At 35.8% G+C, this 22,744-nt stretch overlaps 1 protein-coding gene across 1 annotated transcript in view; it reads right to left on the bottom strand.

Annotated features, from left to right (window-relative positions):
- PRMT3 (protein arginine methyltransferase 3) overlaps positions 1-22,744 on the bottom strand; it is a 136,005-nt gene that overhangs the window by 73,767 nt on the left and 39,494 nt on the right. The window contains exon 10 of the mRNA XM_082845357.1: positions 10,300-10,399. Coding sequence (XP_082701483.1) covers positions 10,300-10,399 — 100 coding nt within the window. The remainder of the gene's footprint in view (positions 1-10,299; positions 10,400-22,744) is intronic.

Here is a 22,744-nt window from a genome sequence, read left to right as displayed (position 1 = left end):
ATCACTATGCTGTACACCTGAAACTAACAGAATATTGTAAGTCAACTATACTTCAATTGAAAAAACAAACCTAGAAGTAAAAGAAAAAAGGAAAGTAAAAAACAATGGATATGTTTAACAGATTAAAACTAACTTCAGAAAGAATTGGTGGACTGAACTGAAAAAAATTATCCAGAATGCAGTCCAGAAAGCCAAAACATTAGAAAATATGAAAAGGTGAGGAGGCACGGAAGATGGAGAAGTCTAATAAATATACAATGGTAAGTCTAGAAAGATTTATTAAACAAGATATGAAAAACTCAAACCATAAAGAAGTTTGATAAATTTGATACACAAAAATTAAGAATGTCTATTCATCAAATCATATCAAAAAATAATGAACTGACAAGCCACACACTGCCAACAAACATAATTGATAGAGAATAATGTATCTGTCAAGACAAGCTGGGTTACCCTGCATTAACAAACACCATCCAAATAATCACCTAAAACAAAAAAAAAAGGTTTATTTCTGGTATTACAGGTTGACAAGAAGCATTGCTTATTATAATCACTAAGGGAGTCAGGCAAGTCATAGGGTCACATCTAACTTCAAAGGAGACAGAAAGATAAATTCTCCTATGTGCCCAGAAACAAGGAGAAGCAAAAGATATGAGAATAGCCCTAGGGCTTTCCTGGTGGTGCAGTGGTTGAGAGTCCGCCTGCCAAAGCAGGGGACACGGGTTCGTGCCCCGATCCGGGAAGATCCCACATGCCGCAGAGTGGCTGGGCCCATGAGCCATGGCCGCTGAGCCTGCGCATCCGGAGCCTCCGCAACGGGAGAGGCCACAACAGTGAGAGGCCCGCGTACAGCAAAAAAAAAAAAAAAAAAAAAAAAAAAAGGAATAGCCCTAGTAACACATTGGTAACTAGAATAAATAAGAAACTCTTTCAGAAAAATAATAAAAAGACAAAAATCCCAAATACAATGATAAGCAAAATAAATGAACAGAAATTTCATAGAAGACAATGCCAAAATGAGCTATAAGCTCATTTAAAACTGTTAGTTCTTACACATTTATATAACTGCAGTCTAGAATTTCCCTCCCAAATTACATAAAGAAATGAGCAAAAATTAGCAATTAAAACCCGTCAATAATACTGTTTATCTTGAGAACATGTATGCAATGGGTTGTATGTGCTTGGTTATATAAAAGGGTGAGATTTCTTTCTGTTTTTGTAATCTCTTAGTGGATTGCCAGTGATGCAAATCATATTATGGTTTCATGTTTATTTAATAAAATAAAATTTATTTAAAATTGTGTTCCTTCTCTTTTAAAAAATATAGTCATGGGCTTCCCTGGTGGCGCTAGTGGTTGAGAGTCCGCCTGCCGATGCAGGGGACATGGGTTTGTGCCCTGGTCCGGGAAGATCCCACATGCCGCGGAGCGGCTGGGCCCGTGAGCCACGGCCGCTGAGCCTGCGCGTCTGGAGCCTGTGCTCTGCAAAGGGAGAGGCCACAGCAGTGAGAGGCCCGCGTACCGCAAAAAAAATAATAAAAATAAAATAAAATAAATATAGTCACAACACAACTGAACCAGAAAAGAGAAAATAACAGCAAAACTGACTTCCATAATAAGAAAAAAACCCCATAAAATGTATATTCTTCAGGGGTTTTGTGGTTCTGCAATAAGAGGGTCCCTTACAGCACTTAGTTAAGCCTTAACACAAGAAGTACCAGTGCCTTTGTTTTTTTAATGGTAGATTAATTCTAAAATATGACAGTAGTTTGGTTTTTCTTTTAATAACAGCATTTCAGAAAAAAAGTAAAACTTTTTTTTAAACTATTTTTTTAAATTACTTAAATCAGTACTTAGAAATATAAGCCTCAAATGCAAAATATTAGAAAATGAAAATCTGAAAATCAATGATCTAATAAGCTTCGATTTCAAGAAGCTAGAATAAAAGCAGCAAGTCAAACTAAAAGAGTAGAGGGAAATAATGTCAGAAATAAATAATAGAAAATAAATGTATGATAGAAAAAAATCAACAAAGCCAAAATTTGGGGTCTTTGAAAAGCGTATTAAATGATAAACCCTTAGCAAAACTGATCAAGACAAATCACATTTAATTTCTTAATGAAACAGAAATTTCATTAAGGGAACAGATTAAGCCTCGGGTTTATTCTTCCTTTTACTGGACAGAAGCACAAATTAATAAAAATAAGGCTGAAGACTGAATTCATGAAAAGGTCAGTTAACCTCGCATTCATTCAACTCCAAAGCTGTAGTCCTGACTTTAAATTGGGTATCTCCAAATAAATATTCTAGTATTAAAAAGGATAGAGGAAAGAGAGTGAAAATGGAGCCAACCAAATCAATGTATACCCACCATTGAAAAATTTACTCAAAACAAGTAATGTATTGAGAGGTCAAGAAAGTCGTTAATAAGAACAGATCAACATTTAATGTTAACTAACTCCAGCTAAAATTTTCATTTCACCTAAATAAATAATTACTTCAGAGTCCTGTCACCTAAATTTTGCCAATTTGGAGGATCTATTAAAGAGAGTATGAAAGATCTATGCTAAAAGGGACGAAAAACTAAGAGGACAATTATCTCCATCAAGTCCTTTAAATCAGTTTCAAAAAGCAGTGTAAGTCATGGCTTCTTAAACTTGTCCCTTAAAGTATTTCTAATGGTTAAAGAGAATGAATTGGAATTCCCAAGGAATTAGGGAGTACCTTACTAAAATCAGCTCTGCAAGGGCTCAAAAAAGAAGGCAGGTGTTTTACTTTAAAAATCTGTAAGAATTTTGCATTCCACTCCATAAAAATACTAATAATGCCCCCCTTGAATCTTCACACAGATATAATTTGTTATTTCTCAAACACATGATTGGGGGTTCTCTAAATCCAGGTTGTGGAGCACTGGAGCAGGTATTATTTATTACAAATTGGTGGCATTCATATGATTACTCAAGGCTTGTGAATCAAATATCTCTCCTAAGATAATTCTTAAGTAGAACCACTTCATACTAATTATTATAGTAATTATGACTGTGACAACTGAGTTACATGAAACAATCCGAGTTTGTAATGAATGCCCATCTGTCTGCGAATGCAAACTGTTAAAATTTAGGAGCTTACTTTCACTCCCAGGTAGAGGTAAACAGTTTTACTGAAAAAAAAAAAATTTTAATTGCTATACAGTTTTGAGTTTGAAATAAAAATTAACAAATATTTCATGTTCTCTGGCTAATATAGTGAAAAGTTTCTGTAAGGACAGTTGATACATACTCCTGAATAACTTATGCCCTTTATCTTCATAATTAGAATAATTTACAACTCATTGAGCAAACATTAAGCACAACTAGAATGCAACATGGATTATGGAGAGCCAAAAAGCAAATAAATCCAATTGAATCAATCACATATGATGCACTGAATCTCTTAGCAAATGCAACTTCCAGAAATGTGATGAAAGAGATATAAAACATCTAAAATATTATGTTTCAAAAGCAAAAAGTTACCCACAACACATAACTGCTTCAACATAAACAACTTTCCTTAAGGGACTAAACATTTTCACTTAAATTTGGTCTCAAGCACAGAAAAAAAACAGCATATATTTTAATATGATACATATTACTATACTTTTCTAACATACCTGCAATATAAAATAGCCTGAGATCCACTTAAACATTTCTCAAAGGGTTAAATTTTCCCTACAGCTACCAAGATCCCACTATTACAAAACGGTCTCCTCTCTAGAGTAAGAAATAAAATGGCTGCAGAGTGTCATGTGAATTTTAATTTAAACAAACATTAAGATTAAATAAAGGGGAGGATGGGGAGTGGTTAAGAGTGCAGCTAAGAACAAATGTAAAGATTATAAAACTGAAATCATTATGCATAAGAGGCCTATTTTTTTTTGATAAATTTATTTGTTTTAATTTATTTTATTTTTGGCTGCGTTGCATCTTTGTTGCTGTGCGCGGGCTTTCTCTAGCTGCAGCGAGCAGGGGTTACTCTTCATTGCGGTGCGTGGGCTTCTCATTGCAGTGGTTCTTCTTGTTGCAGAGCACAGGCTCTACGCGCGTGGGCTTCCGTAGTTGTGGCTCGCAGGCTCTAGAGCGCAGGTTCAGTAGTTGTGGCACACGGGCTTAGTTGTTAGAAGGCATGTGGCATTTTCCCGGACCAGGGCTCAAACCCGTGTCCCCAGCATTGGCAGGCATATTCTTAACCACTGTGCCCACCAGGGAAGCCCAAGAGGCCTATTCTTAATTACATTTTTACTGTCATTGTTTTCATTTTATTCTTAATTCAGATGTCAGCACATCTGTGAAAAAAATCATGCTTATAAACCACAATTTTCCTTTCATTGTTCAAATACAGTAACTATCTCTCTGTTAATATTTGGAGTACTCAAAAAAGTCCTACTGAATATGCATTTTATATTTTATGTAAAATAATTAGGTATTATCAGTACTACCTAAAATTTGTTTACAGAGCAGCAAACTGAGACTTTTTCTTGAAACATACATATAATACATTTTAATTCATATTAAGAAAAATATAAAAAATATCCCTAACTCCAGTAATCCACATCCATCAGCTGATTATCATACTTCTTTGCACTCATCATAGGCAGTCAATTAGTAAATGCTAGCCATGGAAACAGAGGACCTTTTGCTCTTACAAAGGGCTAATAAGCCAAGGCAGAAGCCCCAAGAATGTTCTTCCCTCAAGTATTAATATTCTTTACTTCATGTATATTACCATTCCCAACTTTTATTTATTGAATAACCTACTCAAGCAGCTCATGCACTAGTTACAGATTGCTTAAAAGTTTGTGTAACTTTCAAAACTGAATGGCTAATTACTGAGGTCTTATTATGTGCCAGAATGCTTTATGACATTTACAGGTATTAATTCCATTTAATCCTCACAAAAACCCTGTGAAGTGGGTACTACTGTTATCATCATTTTATAGAAAAGGAAACTGACTCACAGAGAGGTTCAGTAACATGCCCAAAGTAACAAACCTAGGTGCGGCAAAACAGGGCCAAGAATTCAGGTGGTCTGACTCTGGAGCAATATTCTTAACTACATGCTACATCCTTGCCTTCCTGTGATGTACAGAAAATTATAAATAAGATCGTGTATGTGGCCAGTGAGTTTCTATCTGGGAAATTTCTCTTATGATGTATATTCCCCCATTATTTACTAATGCTGATCCCTTTCACAGAATATGACCATACCTAGTAAAACCTGGTTCCCAGTCTTAAGAGAATCGAAAAAGGTACATGAACAATTAATTCTAATACACTGTAAAAGTGTATAATAGAAGCTTAAACTAAACTGCAAAAGAAAGGAGAAAAGAGATTCTATATGTGATCAAGGGCTAAAAGGGAAAACTGCATAAGGGAGGAGATGTCTGAGATGAGTCTTCCAGAACTACTAGCAGTTTGCCAGACAGGGAAGGTAAAACACACTAAAAGAAATAAGGCAGTTTGCTAACACATATTTTGCTCTCACTAATCATCAGTATCTTCCATTAAGGGGCAAACTATTTCTGCCAAAAACACACTAATAATAACGTGACTTTAGAAATAGAAACAAAAGACTTTAAAACAACAGTAATCTTTGTTATCAAAGGAACATTTTTTACAGTTAATTTTACGTAACACTGTATTTTTGATTTTTAACCGTTGCTATTTTTCACTATTATATTTTTAAAGATTTATTATTTATTTATTTTATTTTATTTTTGGCTGTGTTGGGTCTTAGTTGTGGCACGCGGGATCTTTCGTTGCGGTGTGCGGGCTTCTCTCTAGTTGTGGTGTGCGGGTTTTCTCTTCTCTAGTTGTGGCGCGCAGGCTCCAGGGCACGTGGGCTCTGTAGTTTGAGGCACGCAGACTCTCTAGTTGAGGCACATGAGCTCAGTAGTTGTGGCACGTGGGCTTAGTTGCCCCGCGGCATGTGGGATCTCAGTTCCCTGACCAGGGATCGAACCCGTGTCCCCAGCATTGAAAGGCGGACTCTTTACCACTGGACCGCCAGGGAAGTCCCTGTTATTGATTATTATTTATTGATTTTAAAAAATATACCAAAAATCTGGCAGTAAAAAGATGTCTTTTACTCTGACGGACCAACAGAAAGATAAGAAAAGCAAGAAAAAAAATGGCAAGAGGTATAGAGTTGAGGAAAAGTTATGTCATACATTTCCTTATCTTGAACCACTGGACATATGAGATTATGTCTACTTTTAAGTAGACAAAACAATACATACTAGACATGTACAGTTTTATTTCGCTTAAAATTTTCAGAGTAATAAATATAAAAGAGGAAAAATAGAAGAATTTAAAAAAATCCTTAAATTTAGGTCATAAGCTATGGACAGGAAAGGCAAAAACACACCTGTACAACCAAAAATTTGTGTTGTTAATTAATCTCCTATACTTTCCCTAACTCTAAGATTAATTCAACTTATCTAATTTACTGAACTACTTACATAATTATTATTATATCATTTAAGGCAAGAAAGACCGGGAAAGGCCACCTAATCCTTGTGGCAGTTGTCTGAAATGGCATGGTTTCACTGCCAGACCAAACTAAAACCAACAAAGACATTTCAACACGCATCAGTTGAAAATGTGACCTATGACAGGCTTCATGGCCCAGTTTCTGGACTGTTGATAAACCAAATCACAAGTCATGTTTCTAAGTGATAAAAGCTATAAAATCCTGAAAAACTATTTACAAACAATAAAGAATATTAAATATGAACAAGGAATACCCCATCATTGTGGGTGTGGGCCGGTGCATGCATGCACTATACAGACACACTTGTACTTGTGTTGGTGAAAATGGGATGGGAAAGGTGACAAAATTTTAGGTCACTTCTGTGAAGAGCAAGCCTAGACAGAAAAATTGCAAAGGACTTTAGACAACCTGAATGTATAAGTGATCATGACAATGTAAATTCACCTAATGTATAATTTTCCTGATGGTCCTGATGACAGAAAATAACATGTCCAAACAAGAATCACCTCTGGCAGTTGTATCATGCAATGCCAGGATCTTATCTATCTATTTGTAAGGAGGTCATGCTGAAAACTTAGAAAAGAGCAACATCAAATGAGTCAATCTGGCTTTACTGGCTCACAGGACAAGAATTAGGGATGCTTATTTTGAAGTTTTATTAGGTGATCAGAAATGGGAAGTCATAAAGAATGGCTCTGTTGGTAAGTAAAATGTAAAAAATGAGAACAGATACTCATAGGCATGAAAATTAACATCCTATAGAAATTAAACTCTTTTTATTTAAATTATAACAATTTTATCAAATAGAAATTTCATTCAATAAAAATGAAAATGTAAAATTAAATGCAAATCTAAATGTAGAAATGCATAAATCTAAGAGACAAGTGATAGTTTATTAAATTGACATGCTAACAGCAATGATCTGGCTTTTAAAATTACATTCTTATCTAAGAACATCTTCCAAAATAAAAGCAAAGTTCATGAACAGCTGTAGACAAAAAACATATCTAGATTAAGCCATGGATCAGTTAGTGGACCATAGTGGAAGAAAACAGATGTACGTCTCTGCAATATATGATGCCTACATTGCTATACTGGATTACACGTCCATTAAACATCTGTGTTCAATACTGCAGGGTATTTTCTTTTTTTGGCCCTTCCTTGTTGAAAATACTTTTAAAAAGAGAAAAAAAGTCTATGCTATAGCTTGAACTTGGATTATTCTAGATTTTTGCATCCTGACTGATGTAAAAAAAAAAAAAAAGACAGAGGATTCTATGCAAGGTATTTTAATTTTAAATGCTGCTTCATGAAAATGTGGCTTTAAAATAAATTTAGAATAGCCAGTTGTTTGCCACTTGCCCATTGTTTAAGCCAAAGTAGGAATATCTGAAAAAAATCTTGAATATATTTTAGGAAGCATACCTTCTCCTTGTTTAATTATGTAATTAGAATTTTCCAGCTTCTCAGCTCAGAAATCCGAGTAGAAGTACCAAAGTTAGGAGGGGACTTACTTATAGAAGATACTATAAATGATACTGCCAAGCCACAAAGATGATTCGGTAACTGCCATAAATTACAGTGTCTAATGCTCCACCTAACACGTTTAACACAATCTACTAGACTCCAACCTCATTGATGCTTACAAGGAAAAGGCAGATAGTAAGATAATGCACACTCTTAAGTTATACCTTTGTGAAGAGGAAGAAAGAAAGTTCTTAGTTACCACTTCCTGGACACACATATTTGTTTCCCTTACTGAAGGGTTTCTGAAAGCACCTTGGTTCCAAACAACTGACTCCTTTCATCTCAGGTTCCAGTGACTCAGTATTGTTTCTGTGACACTGCCTTCCCGATAAAGGCAGAGATCATGCCTGACTAATCTTCCAAAATGAAAGGTGTCCTTTACATCAATTAGAGTCTAACTACAAGAGTTAGAGGAACAAAACGAAAAAGCACTGCTACAAGAGCCCAGGGCTAGGATCGCACAGTGGATGCTGGAATTATGACAAGTGGGAATTGGAGCCACAAAAGAAACAGCTTCTGTCAGCAACACCACTAGAGACAAAAGAGAAGTAGAGAAATGCCCTGTCTTCTCCCTTCCATAAATCTCCCATTAGTGTTTGCCATTAGATTCCCCAAACCCAATAGAAGTCGGCTGCCACAGGAGCCTAGGAAAAGCCACCTGCATCGGTAGCCCTTCTCCAATCAGACAGAAGAAAAAAGAAGGATGTCAAATGGATCTGAGGGCAAAATAAGCCCAAGACCAGCATACCTTCCAGTAAAGTTCACATCATAATTGTAACAATCTCATAATTTCACTCAACCTAGCTAAGTTATCATTTATTATTATACCAACTGGCTCTAAGATTTCAATTGCATATTAATATTTCTAGACCACATTTCAAGTTCTGAAATGAAAATTCCTAGAACATCACTACCCAGAAGGATAATTCTGCTAGGCAGGGCAAGAACTACCCAGCTAGTTAACTGAGGTGACAGGAAGTTTAGTGAAGTCTATCTTTTGGTTTGCTTCAAGTGTAATTCGGGTTAATTTTAAAGATGCATTTTCCAAGAAAAATAAAATGGTCCCTAGAGAAATGAGGATTATGTCAGCCAACATTTAGTATAAACTACTTAAAGTTGTTGCCAAGCAGATGCCTCAAATGTACTTTATCCAAAACACCTTTTTGTAGTCTTTAAAAAGATGCTGAATTTTTAATTATACTAAATTCATTCCTTCTCACTCAATTCATAAGGGAAATCAGGGTGCTGATACAAATTATTTGGCATAAGAAGAATAATGATATTGTGATCAAGAATTGTTAAAAGTCAAGCCTAGCATGAAAAAATCAACACACTGTTTCACATGCAAAACAGTAACTGCCAACAACAGTGACTGTCACTGGCTCTAAATTAAAACCACTACATTAAAACTGAACATTTCAAAAGCTTCCTGAAGTCAGTGCAATTTTGCTAGAATTATTATTTTCTATGTTTATTCAAAATTTATAGAAAATTGTAAAGCAAAACTCATTCTTTTCGAGAAGTTTTGATAAAGTCATTTAATGAAAATACATGTTATCAAATACTTCTTTTTAAAAATAGCTTAACAACTTCCAAATGGTTAAAAAAAAAATCTTCGTATATCTGGAAATAATATATACTTGTCTTAATTGAAGTGGCGTATCAGTGAGTTAAATCAGTTGACAATACCATTAGTTTTACTTTACAGACTCTTTAAAATAAATACTCTAGTCTTGATCTGTGGTTTCAAAAGCAAATTATAAAGCTATATATTGTACCTTAATTTTATTATCTTAATAATGCCAATAAATTCTATTTTATGTGATAAAGGACACGGATTACATGACCTAACAGATCAGAAAGATAGGATATTAAGTATGACAACAACAGTGACAACATCACATTATTCTGACATAAACAGTCTTAGGAAATCCTTAACTAGTCCTTGTAGGCTTTTAGGAAAACGTATTTAGGTCTCTACAAATCTAGAAAGTAGAAAATTAATAATTCTTTATTATGACTTTAAAAGCAAAAAGGCTAATTTACCCTCTTCTTTAAAAAATTATAAATGGCCAGTAAAGAAGTGCCATTTCAGAATAAACTACCATAAAAAGACTGTAGCTGTTTTTAAAATAATGCTACCATTTTGCCATTTATCAAATATAATTAAACGCAGAAAACCTGCTACTTTATTCATTGCCTTCTTTAAAAATTAATAAAAGTAGTTTTCTCTGCAAACACTTACCATCCACTCGGATATAATAACGTCCACTTTTTCTACAGGAAGACGAACTTCTTCGATTTTTCCTTTAATTAGCATAATAGTATCTTCAAGTTTATTTAGTCTGAAAATTGTCATAATGAATTAAATTAGTATGTTAAACAGATTCTGAAAACTAGTCAAATTACATAATTTCTTGGCAACCGTTCATTTTAGTTTATGGAACCCAAAGGTATGTTTTTTCAAAGTTTATTTATTCTCTGGGCACTGTAATTGCTTTTTGGTCACATCATGAACCCCCCAGAATGTTTCTGGTTAATACAATAATACAACTAAACCAGCATTTAAAACTACAGCATGAAAAGAAACCCGAATTCTATTCAAAATACATGTCAATAAAGTTAATGGGTCTTTTTTTTTTTTTTAAAGGGAGAGGTGGAGACAGACAGACCAGACAACAAAAGTATATTTTAAAGGGAAGTAGTGTGTCACAGTGGAGAGGCAGTTAGGGCCAGAGCTCTTACACTGATTTCCAGGTCCTCTAGCACTTGTCAGCTAAGTGATCTTCACCAAATTATGTAACAACCTCACTGAGCCTGTGTTCAGGTATAAAACAGAAAGATGATACCTTCCCTAACTACTTTACAGTCCATTACGAGGATGAAATATTTGTGAAAGCTATGTACACATCCTCAAGCCCTATATAATGGTAACGTATTATCATGAATAACAAAATACCGTATGCTGTGTAAAACTTGAAATTCTCCTCCCATCATAAATAATTTAACCTTGTCCAATACCATTCATTAGATATTTTTACATGCTTGATCACTAGATTAGCACATATTTTTCACCCCCTCCTTTTGCAATTTCAAATGAACAACAGAGTTAAAGAGATAATTCCAAAAAGCTAAAAGCAAGCTACTAAGCTTGTATCTAATTAAATAAACTCACAACCTTCAAAGGATGTACATCTGAATTATAAAGGATTTCTTCTGCTAACAAAGGAGGGATTTTCCACCCAAATTTCACTAAGGTATTATATACGTAAGATTAAATGCATTTTAAGGGTATATTTGTTGAATTAAAAAAAAAACAGATATACTTGGGTGACCACCACCACCACTATCAATATACAGACATTTCTATTTTCTTACGAAGATTCATTAGTCCTCCTTCCAGAAAATCCTCCCATCCACAGGCAAGCACTGATTTCTTTCTTTTACTACGTATTAAAATTTGTATTTTGGGGACTTCCCTGGTGGCGCAGTGGTTAAGAATCTGCCTGCCAATGCAGGGGACATGGGTTTGAGCCCTGGCCTGGGAAGATCCCACATGCCGCGGAGCAACTAAGCCTGTGTACCACGACTACTGAGACTGAGCTCTAGAGCCCGCGAGCCACAACTACTGAGCCCACGAGCCACAACTACTGAAGCCCGCGTGCCTAGAGCCCGTGCTCCACAACAAGAGAAGCCACCTCAGTGAGAAGCCCACGCACTGCAACAAAGAGTAGCCCCCGCTCGCTGCAACTACAGAGAGCCCGCGCACTGCAACAAACACCCAATGGCAGCCATAAATAAATAAATTTATTTTTTTTAAGTTTGTTATTTTGTAGAGTTTTACATAAATGGAATCATACTGAATGTACCCCTTTGTGTCTGGTTTCTTTCAAAAAGCATACTTTTTAGATTCATGCATATGTTTCTGTATATCAGTAGTTCCATCCCTAGGTATTGTTGAGTAGTATTCCACTGTATGAATAAAACACTTTTGTTCACCCACACACCTGGGGATGGAATTCTGGATTATTCCAGCTTTGTACTATAATGAATAAAGCTGCTATTAACATTTATGTACAAGAACTGCTCTGTTAAATGGAAGTGATAGAACTTTTTAGGAAACTGCGATTTTGTTTTACAAAGTTCATATACAATTATACATTCCAACAAGCAATATATGAGCATTCCTTTTTAAATTTTTGAATTTTATTTTATTTTTTTATACAGCAGGTTCTTATTAGTCATCAATCTTATACACATCAGTGTGTACGTGTCAATCCCAATTGCCCAATTCAGCACACACCCCCACCCCCACCGCTGCTTTCCCCGCTTGGTGTCCATACGTTTGTTTTCTACATCTGTGTCTCAATTTCTGCCCTGCAAAAAGGTTCATCTTTTTCTAGGTATCACATATAAGGTACCATTTTTCTAGGTTCCACATATATGTGTTAATATACGATATTTGTTTTTCTCTTTCTGACTTACTTCACTCTGTACAACAGTCTCTAGATCCATCCACGTCTCTACAAATGACCCAATTTCGTTCCTTTTTAGGGATGAGTAATATTCCACTGTATATATGTACCACATTTTCTTTATCCATTCATCTGTCGATGGGCATTTAGGTTGCTTCCATGACCTGGCTATTGTAAATAGTGCTACAATGAACACTGGGGTGTATGTGTCTTTTTGAATTATGGTTTTCTCTATCGCTACACAACCTAGTCATCTTAGTATTGCTGATCTTTTAAATTTTAACTGTGTGTTAAGATCTCATCATGGTTAAAAGTTTCATTTTCCTAATGACCAAGTATTTTTTCCATATGCTTACTGGCCATATTCCCCTATCATCTTTTGTTCAAATTTTTTGCCCATTTAAAAAATTGGCTCAGTTGTCTTCTTACTATTGAATTTTAAGAGTTCTTTACATCTTCTGGATAAAAACCCTGATGGATTTAAGTACAGTGAATATTTTCTTCCATCCTGTGGCTTTTTCATTTTTTTAATGATACGTTTGAAGAGCTAAAGTTTTTAATTTTGATAAAAACCAATTTATCATATTTTTCTTTTGAGGTTCATGCTTTTGGTAACATATCTAAGAAATCTTTGCCTACATCAAATATTTTCACCTATGTTTTCTTCTAAATTTTTTTAGTTTCCATTTTAAGTTATTTTTTCCAATATAGCATCATGATCATTATTTTCATATATAATGAAAAAACTTTGCTGGAAAAACTATCACAAGTGATAGTTTCAACTTTGTTGAAGAAAAAGTATTACCAACCCATGGAATTACTTCAGAATCGTTGTCAAAAATCAATTAAACATAATGTGTAAGCTTATTTCTGAACTTCCAATTCTGCCGCAAGGTTTAGATGCATATCCTTATGCTAATACAACAGTTTCTTGATTTTTATAGCTTTAAATCAAGTCATGAAGTCTGACAGTGTATGTCCTTTAACTTTATTCTTCTTTTAAAATTCTTTTGGATATTCTAGGTCATTTGTGTTTTCCATATGAATTTTAGGATCAGCTCTCAGACAATATGTAAACAAAACAGCATTTCTATGTCCCAATAGGAAGTAATGAGAAAAGAGAATGGACATATCTCGGTGAGTGAATAAGGATCAGACTGTCAAATCTGGCTCACATAAGCCAGAGATTTTACCCAGTGTCAGGCTTCACAAATAATTTCAAAAATACGGGCAATTAAGAGGTCCAGACTAATCAGGGAGAAGTCTGGGACATGAAAAGCAACTTCTTTATTCTTCCCTTCCCTGTATTAGACACGCACACTCTGGCCTAGAGTAGACAGGTCTCTAAGTAAGGTGCACAGGTTATTAACTTCCACAGTAAGGAGTCCTGCTCTATGTACCAGATTGCTCCCTGCTTTTTCTGAGTCTCTTGATTGCCTGTATCATTGAAATTATTAATAAAGCTTAATACTGGATAATCTCTCTGGGTAATCCTGGGTAATCAGGTTTCTGTGTGTCTGATTTGAAAATATTTTATCTCAGAGTAGTGCTGTGAGGAGGACTCATACAGATCCATGAATCAAAAAGGCTGAGGTACTTTTTAGCCAGAAAAAGGAGGAGACTGAAAAATAAGAGGAGGATCTAATCCTGCGATAGCTGCCTACTCATCCTTGGTATGAAGTGGCAAAACTGAGATTCAGAGAAAGTAGCTACTGGCCTGATAGGCAGCAGCAGGCAGAGAGGAAGATAGTAAAAAATTACACTATCTGGCAGTTACTAGCATTTCTGAAAAAATGCCAGTCTTTTCAGAGAAGAGATGATGGCAAGAGAAAGGACCAGAAGAACAGTTTTTCCTCTCACTGGAAGGCCTTCTTATGCTTATATGGCTGCCTGGGAAGATGAAGTATCCACTAAGAAAGTAATGAACTTAAAGCTTGGGGTTACCCCCAAAGACGATACAAACGGAGGAGGACATGGTCAGAGGACTGAGTGCTGAGAATATTTTGTGAAAGAGGACATTTTTGAGAGACATCCCAGAAAATGCTGGTGAAATCATTACTGGCATGGATAAACAATCAGGAGGATACTATCACTTATTTTACATACAACTGAGTAGAAAGGATTACTTGGGTCGATGATAGATCCCTAAGAGGCTGTGAACAGATGCTTCCAGGTGATACAACAACTAAACTACTACAGTGAGTAACAGCCGGGCTGCAGTTTATCTATCTCAAGAGAGGTAATCCCCTGTCATCACCCCAACCCTCAAGTAGAACAGTTCTCTAAAACAGTAGGCATGTTATGCATGCAAGTCAACTTAGACTGGCTTTATGATAACAATATAATTTAATGCTAAGATTAAATTTAAATAAGATTAAAAGATAAGAACAGATGTGGAAATCAGCAACTCCTCCTTCTTGAGCACTTTATGTAATCTTGTTATTGGGGAGCCAAGAGAATATTCAGGAGGCAGTATCTGATTACTTTGTTCAGTTACCAAGAATAGTACTGCATGATGTTTTTGACATACAAAAGAAAGGGGGCATCAACAGGAGAAAAGACAGAGGGAGGAAACAAAAACCAGCTCACTGAGAGGGGAGTTTAGATAGCTTTCGAAATATGATGTGAAAAAGAGAAATTAGATAACATTTCTACTGAGTTATTAATAAGCTTTGTAGAGAATGGTTCAAATCCTGGTAGTCATTAGGGTCTTCACAGGTTTTTTCTTTGCAGAAATCATTGTAGAAAATGTTGTAAGATTAAAGATACCAGAGAAATACATGGCAAGGAAATACTGACCAATGTCAGAGGGTAAAATGGGGAAGAAGTTGTTACAACAGCTGACTGGTAGTTCATGCACAGCATCTATTGGGGGATATTAATCCCTTGGATGGATTTTCCATTAAAAGTGACTTAATGGGCTTCCCTGGTGGCGCAGTGGTTGAGAGTCTGCCTGCCGATGCAGGGGACACGGGTTCGTGCCCCGGTCCAGGAGGATCCCACATGCCGTGGAGCAGCTGGGCCCGTGAGCCATGGCCGCTGAGCCTGCGCATCCGGAGCCTGTGCTCCGCAGCAGGAGAGGGCACAGCAGTGAGAGGTCCGAGTACCGCAAAAAAAAAAAAAAAAAAAAAAAAGTGACTTAGCGTCCTTGCATTGTCTGGAAGGAGGTTAGAAATATTAACAATACACTTTGATATACTTTAATTTTCAGTGTGTGTTTCATGTTCTTTACAGAAATACAATTGATTTTTACATATTAATTATGTATTCAGTACTATGAACAATTATATGCCAATAAATTGGACAACTTAGAAGAAATGGACAAGTTTCTAGAAACATACAGCCCACTAAAATTTCATCAAGAAACAGATAATTTGAACAGAACAATCACTAGAAGTGAAACAGAATCTGTAATAAAAAAACTCCCTGCAAACAGAAGTCCAGGACCACATGGCTTCACTGAGGAACTTTAACAAACATACAAAGAAGAACATATACCAATCCTTCTCAAACTATTCAAAAAGACTGAAGAGGAGGGAACACCTCCAAAGTCATTCTATGAAGCCACCATCATCACACTGATACCAAAAGCAGACAAAGACACTACAAAAAACAAAAGAAAATACACACACACACATATACAGTAGAGGCCAATATCTTTGATGAATACACATGCAAAAATTTTCAACAAACCAAATGGTGAAAAGCTGAAAGCCTTCCCACTAAATTCAGGAAGAAGACAAGAACTGACCACTCTCACTGCTTCTATTCAACATAGTATTGGAAGTCCTAGAAACAGCAATCAGACAAGAAAAAGAAATAAAAGGTATCCAAATTGGAAGGGAAGAGATAAAACTGTCATTACATGCAGATGATATGATACTTTATATAGAAAAACCTAAAGCCTCCACACAAAAACTACTAGAACTGATAAACAAATTCAGCAAGGTAGCAGGATACAAGGGTAACATACAGAAATCTGTTGCATTTCTTTACACTAAAAATGAAATATCAGAAAGGAAAGTAAAAAAAAAAAATCCCTTTTAAAATTGCATTTAAAAAAAAATACTTAGGAATAAACCTGACCAAGGAGGTGAAAGACTTATACACTGAGAACTATAAAACACTGGTAAAGGAAACTGAAGATGATTTAAAGAAACAGATAGATATCCCATGTTCTTGGACTGGAAGAATTAATATTGTTAAAATGGCCATACTACCCAAAGCAAGCTACAGATTGAATGTGATCCCTATCAAATTAGCTATGACATTTTTCAAAGAACTAGAACAAATAATCCTACAATTTATATGGAACCACAAAAGACCCAGAATTGCCAAAGTAATCCTGAGGAAAAGGAACAAAGCTGAAAGCATAACCCTCCCAAAGTTCAGACAATACTATAAAGCTACACTAATCAAAAGAGCATGGTATGGGGCTTCCCTGGTGGCACAGTGGTTGAAGGTCCACCTGCTGATGCAGGGGGCACGGGTTCGTGCCCCAGTCCGGGAAGATCCCACATGCCACGGAGCGGCTGGGCTGGTGAGCCATGGCCGCTGAGCCTGCGTGTCCGGAGCCTATGCTCTGCAACAGGAGAGGCCACAGCAGTGAGAGGCCCGTGTACCGCAAAAAAAAAAAAAAAAGAGCATGGTATTGGCACAAAAACAGACATATGGATCAATGGAACAGAAAAGAGAGCCCGAAAATAAACCCACCACCTACAGTCAATTAATCTTCGACCTAGGAGGCAAGAATATACAGTAGAGAAAAGACAGTCTCTTCTGCAAGTGGTGGTGGGAAAGCTGGACAGCCGCATGTAAACCCCTCACACCATACACAAAAATAAACTCAAAATGGCTTAAAGACTCAAATATAAGACATGATACCATAAAACTCCTAGAAGAGAACATAGGCAAAACAGTCTCTGAGGTAAATTGAAACAGTATTTTCTTAGGTCAGTCTCCCAAGGCAATAAAAATTAAAGCAAAAATCAACAAATGGGACCTAATCAAACTTTGTACAGCAAAGGAAACCATAAACAAAACAAAACAAAAAGACAACCTACAGACTGGGAGAAAATATTTGCAAATGATGCAACTGACAAGGGCTTAATTTCCAAAATATACAAACAGCTCATAATACTCAATAATAAAAAAACAAACATCTCGATGAAAAAATGGGCGGAAGACCTAAGTAGACATTTCTCCAAAGAAGACATACAGATGGTCAATAGGCACATGAAAAGATGCTCAACATCACTAGTTATTAGAGAAATGCAAATCAAAACTACAATGAAGTACCACCTTACACCAGTCAGAATGGCCATCATTAAACAGTCTATAAATAATAAATGCTGCAGAGGATGTGGAGAAAAGGGAACTCTCCTACACTGCTACTGGGAATGTAAATTGGTGCAGGTACTATGGAAAACAGTATGGAGGTTCCTTAAAAAACTAAAAACAGAAATACCACATGATCCAGCAATTCCATTCCTGGGTATATATCCAGATAAAACAGAAACACTAATTCAAAAAGATACATTCACCACAGTGCTCACAGCAGCACCATATACAATAGCTAAGACATGGAAGCAACGCAAGTGCCCAGCAACAGATGACTGGAGTAATAAGATATGATACACAGACACACACACACACACACACACACACACACACGCACACACACAATGGAATACTAATCAGCCATTAAAAAGAATGAAATATTGCCACCTGCAGCAACATGGATGGACCTAGAGAATATTATGCTTAGTGAAACAAGTCAGAGAAAGATAAATACTGTATGATATCATTCATATGTGGAATCTAAAAAGGAATAAAAACGAACTTATATACGAAACAGAGGCACAGAAATAGAGAACAAACTTATGGTTACCAAAGGGGAAAGGCAGAGAGGGACAGAGGACAGGGATAAATTAGGAGTTTGGGATTAGCAGATACAAACTGCTATATATTAAGACAGATAAACAACAAGGTCCTACTGTATAGCACAGGGAACTATATTCAGTATCTTTTAATAAATGATAATAGAAAAGAAGATGAAAAAGTATATATGTATAACTTAATCACTTTGCTGTACACCAGAAACTAACACAACAGTAAATCAACTATACGTCAAATAAAAAAAATTAAAGTATTCAGCACCTTGATACTTTATTATTGTAATAACTTATTTATAGCTTATTTCTGATACCAATATTCACAAACATATTACTAGGGAACAAGAACAGTCTTGTTCCTTCATTTCCAATTCTTATACCCTTCTTTTTATTGCCTTGCTCCACTGTCTAGGATCTCCTTTACAGTGTTGAATAGAAAAGGTGATGGCAAGTATCCCTGTCCTGTTCCTGAACTTAAAGTGAATGCTTTCAAAGCTTCATCAAGTTCTAGGCTGTAATTCTGGTTTTTGTAGATACACTGTGCCATGTTACAATATAACATTCTAGTTCTAGTTTGCTAAGAGTTTTAATATATAGATACATTGAAGGGATATGGAATTTTATCAAACTTTTTTTCCTGAGATATCTCAAAATATTTTTCTGGTTGATTTTCTCAAATTTAACCAAACTTGTACTCCTGAGATAAACTTTATTACCTTCCAATATATTGCTCAATTAATTTTCTAATATTTTGTATAGGATGTCTGCACATATGTTCACAAATGAGTGACCTGTAATTTTCTGGTCTACTGCCTTAGTAGAGTTTTGGTATAAAGGTTATACTGGCCTCATATATGGATGCTTGATTCCCAACAAATATGACAGTGCAAAGTAGAGAGGAAAGAATGGTCTCTGCACTAAGTGAGACTGGGACAACTAGGTCATTTAAACAGATTACAAATAATAATCATAATAGTAATAATAAAAAGCTGGATCACTACCTCATACCATATACAAAAAACAATGCCTGGAAGATTACAAACTTAAATGTAAAAAACACAACTATAAAATTTATAAGAGAATATAGGAAAACACCTCCATAAGACTTCTTACCCAACTCACATATAGTGGCAACCATAAACATGAATGATGCTCATGAAAACTGAGAATTTCAGTACATCAAAGTCACTATGAAGAGAGTGAATTAGCAAGCAAGAATGAGAACTTTTTCATTACATAAAATCTATAAACAAATCAAATAAAAAAAAATTTAAAGATTGCCTACAAATAATAAAAAGGCCCAACTCAATGGAAACCTGAACAAAAGACATAAACAGATATTTCACAGAAAAGGAAATCCAAATGTCCAATAATCACATGAAAAGATGCTCAGCCTCACTGACAATCACAGAAGTGCAAATTTAAATTGCAATGAGATACTGCTATACAACCAACTGGAAAAAATTCTTAAAGGTAGGCAATACCAACCAGAACTGTTATATACTATTGGTAGAAGTATAAATTGGTATAACCACTCTGGAAAATAGCCTGGCAATGCTGAGAAAATCTGAAGATATGTATACCCTAAAGCCTGCAATTTTATATGTAAATATATACCCCACAGATGTGTGTACCAGGCACATGTACAGAAAGGTCATAACAAAATCGTTCTTAACAGACCTAAACTGGAAAACACAAAAATTCCCATCAAGAACAGAAAAGATAAATTGGGATATATTAATCAATGGCATTCTATATAACAATAAACATGAATGAACACTAAAAATAATGTTGAGCAAAACAAGCTAGACAAAAAGAATGCATATGATTTCATTTATCTAAAGGTCAAAATTGAGTAAACGAAACTATGCCCATTTAAGTGGTTAATATATAAAGCAATATAAAGGAAGTGATTACCGCCAAAGTCAGTATGGTACTTACCTCAATCAAGCAGGGAGAGCATCTGACTGAAAAAGGGCAAAAGGAGGTGGGAGGAATTCTAAAGTGCTGGAAATGTTCTCTTTCCTATTATTTATCCATACATATGCATATTAGAACATATAATTTATGTGTTATGCACTTTTTAATATGTATATCTCACACAAAGGTAAAAAAGAAAGGATGTTTATATCCCGTCTGAGTTTTTTCAAAGAGGTACTTAATAAAATTCTCTATGAAAAAACTGCTGCAGTTGCTTACTATTTACTGCAATATTTAATTGGGCTTTCACAACTACAAACACTTCAAAGGAAACAGAAAGCAATCTTCTAAAAAGAGCAAAATGTTCCCACTGCCGTAGAAATATCTTCAGAATGCTCATGCGAAACAAGGTGTATCCTGTAAAAGGCCATCTGCTCAGGCTGTTTATTGTCTGCTACAACTCATAATCCTATTTGCCTCAGTAATTACTTGTTCAAATATAAATATAACCGGAAAGATTAAGATTTCAGGGAATACAGAAAAAAAGACAAAGGCCATAACTCCCAGTAATTCTGTATTAAAACATCACAACAGATATCATTCATGTAGATAACCCCTTTTATGAGACTGCTCATCTTAATCACCACCTGATTTACCATTCATGGAAGAAACTATAGATTTTACTTATTTTTCTCTTCTCAAGTGTCCAATCACTAAACCTTACATTAGCATAAAAGCATTCGAGGGCTTCCCTGGTGGCGCAGTGGTTGAGAGTCCGCCTGCCGACGCAGGGGACACGGGTTCGTGCCCCGGTCTGGGAAGATCCCACATGCCGCGGAGCGGCTGGGCCCGTGAGCCATGGCCTCTAAGCCTGCGCGTCCGGAGCCTGTGCTCCGCAACGGGAGAGGCCACAACAGTGAGAGTCCTGCGTAACGCAAAAAAAAAAAAAAAAAAAAAAAGCATTCGAAATGAATTCTATCTCTGGAAACACCTGCTCAAAAACTAGCATAGATTTAATCTATAGAAATACAACACCATAATAAAAAGAGTATGCTAAGTAAGTCTCTTAACTAATCCAATAAACACAAATTATCTATTTTTCTAAGTGAACATTTCGTTAGAACAACAATCACTATCCTATATTATTTCCTATCTTAAAAGTAGCAATTTAAGTTTTATCTCATGATACAGGGACATCATCATGATTATCTGATACTGGGCATACAGAGATAAAAGACATGGTCTGTGCACTTAAGAACATGGTCTAAGGGATTCAGAGCAGTAAAGAACACAGGGTCCACAGGAGCTAATATAATAAGCCCTTAACTAAGTGACATTTGAGCTTAGGAAAAAACAGAGCATCCACAAAGACGTATGCAAGCGTGGGGGTAAAGGAGGGTGCCTCATCTCTGTGTGCACAAACTGCTTGTGGTTATGTGTGTGTGTGCGTGTGTGTGTATGGAAGAGAAATTCCAAGTTTGAAGAGCTATAAATAGTTTAGTATGATTAGAACAACAAGAGGTAGTATGTAGTGACAAAGTTGGGAGGTAGTTACAGGGGATGCAAAGGAGTCTAGATTTTATTTAGAGATAATGAGGAGACATTTCAGGATTTTTAGAATGAGAAATATAGGATCAAATTTGTAATGTACCTCTGCCCAATGTGATTTTGATAAAAGACATAGGCTAGGTTCTAAGAAAGAACATGGTCTAGCAGAGAGATAGACGTGCAAACAGCATAAAGTACCACAGGGGTTCATACAATGAACACCTTATCAACTAAATGGCATTTAAAGCTGGTGACAAAATTATTATAAAGTTTACCTAGAAGAATACATGGGTGATAACAACTATTTTTTCAAAATGCATATGGGGCAGGGGGACAGGGAGGGAATACCCTGATACAAAAATATACAAGGTATAATATTACTTTGCTTTCAGTTAGCTATGGCACCCAAGCACACATATTTCTCTCTTGTTCCCCAAGCATGCTGAAATGACAATAAAGTAATACAAAATGTAATAAAGTTATAAACTCACAGAGATTTTAGAAGGTGATATCAAACAACCAAAGATTCTGATAAATTCAGTGGGGAAAAAAAGGAGACTCAAATCATTTTGGAAAGCTTGTGAAGAAGGACCCAGTGCTCAGTGCACACATCAGAGAAGACTGTAGTGGAGGTGGGAGCCATTTTTCACAACACAAATCCCTGATGTCAAGAGGTATACAAAGTGGAAGTGACAAAGGAACTGAAAAATCATAGGAAAAGTGGTGCCCAGAACAGATCTCCCTCCCTTCTTCTCAGAGAGATGAGAGAAAACCCATACCAATTACCTTTATGAAATAATCTAGTCCTCCGTTCATAAATGTAAAACAAAAGGAATCCTTAACTATTTGAGAT

Source organism: Leucopleurus acutus (assembly GCF_964270905.1).
Source record: "Leucopleurus acutus genome assembly, chromosome: 8".
Classification (NCBI taxonomy): domain Eukaryota; kingdom Metazoa; phylum Chordata; class Mammalia; order Artiodactyla; family Delphinidae; genus Leucopleurus; species Leucopleurus acutus.
The sequence above is the reverse complement of the archived record's forward strand: the minus strand, read 5'-3'. Positions and strand labels throughout refer to the sequence as shown.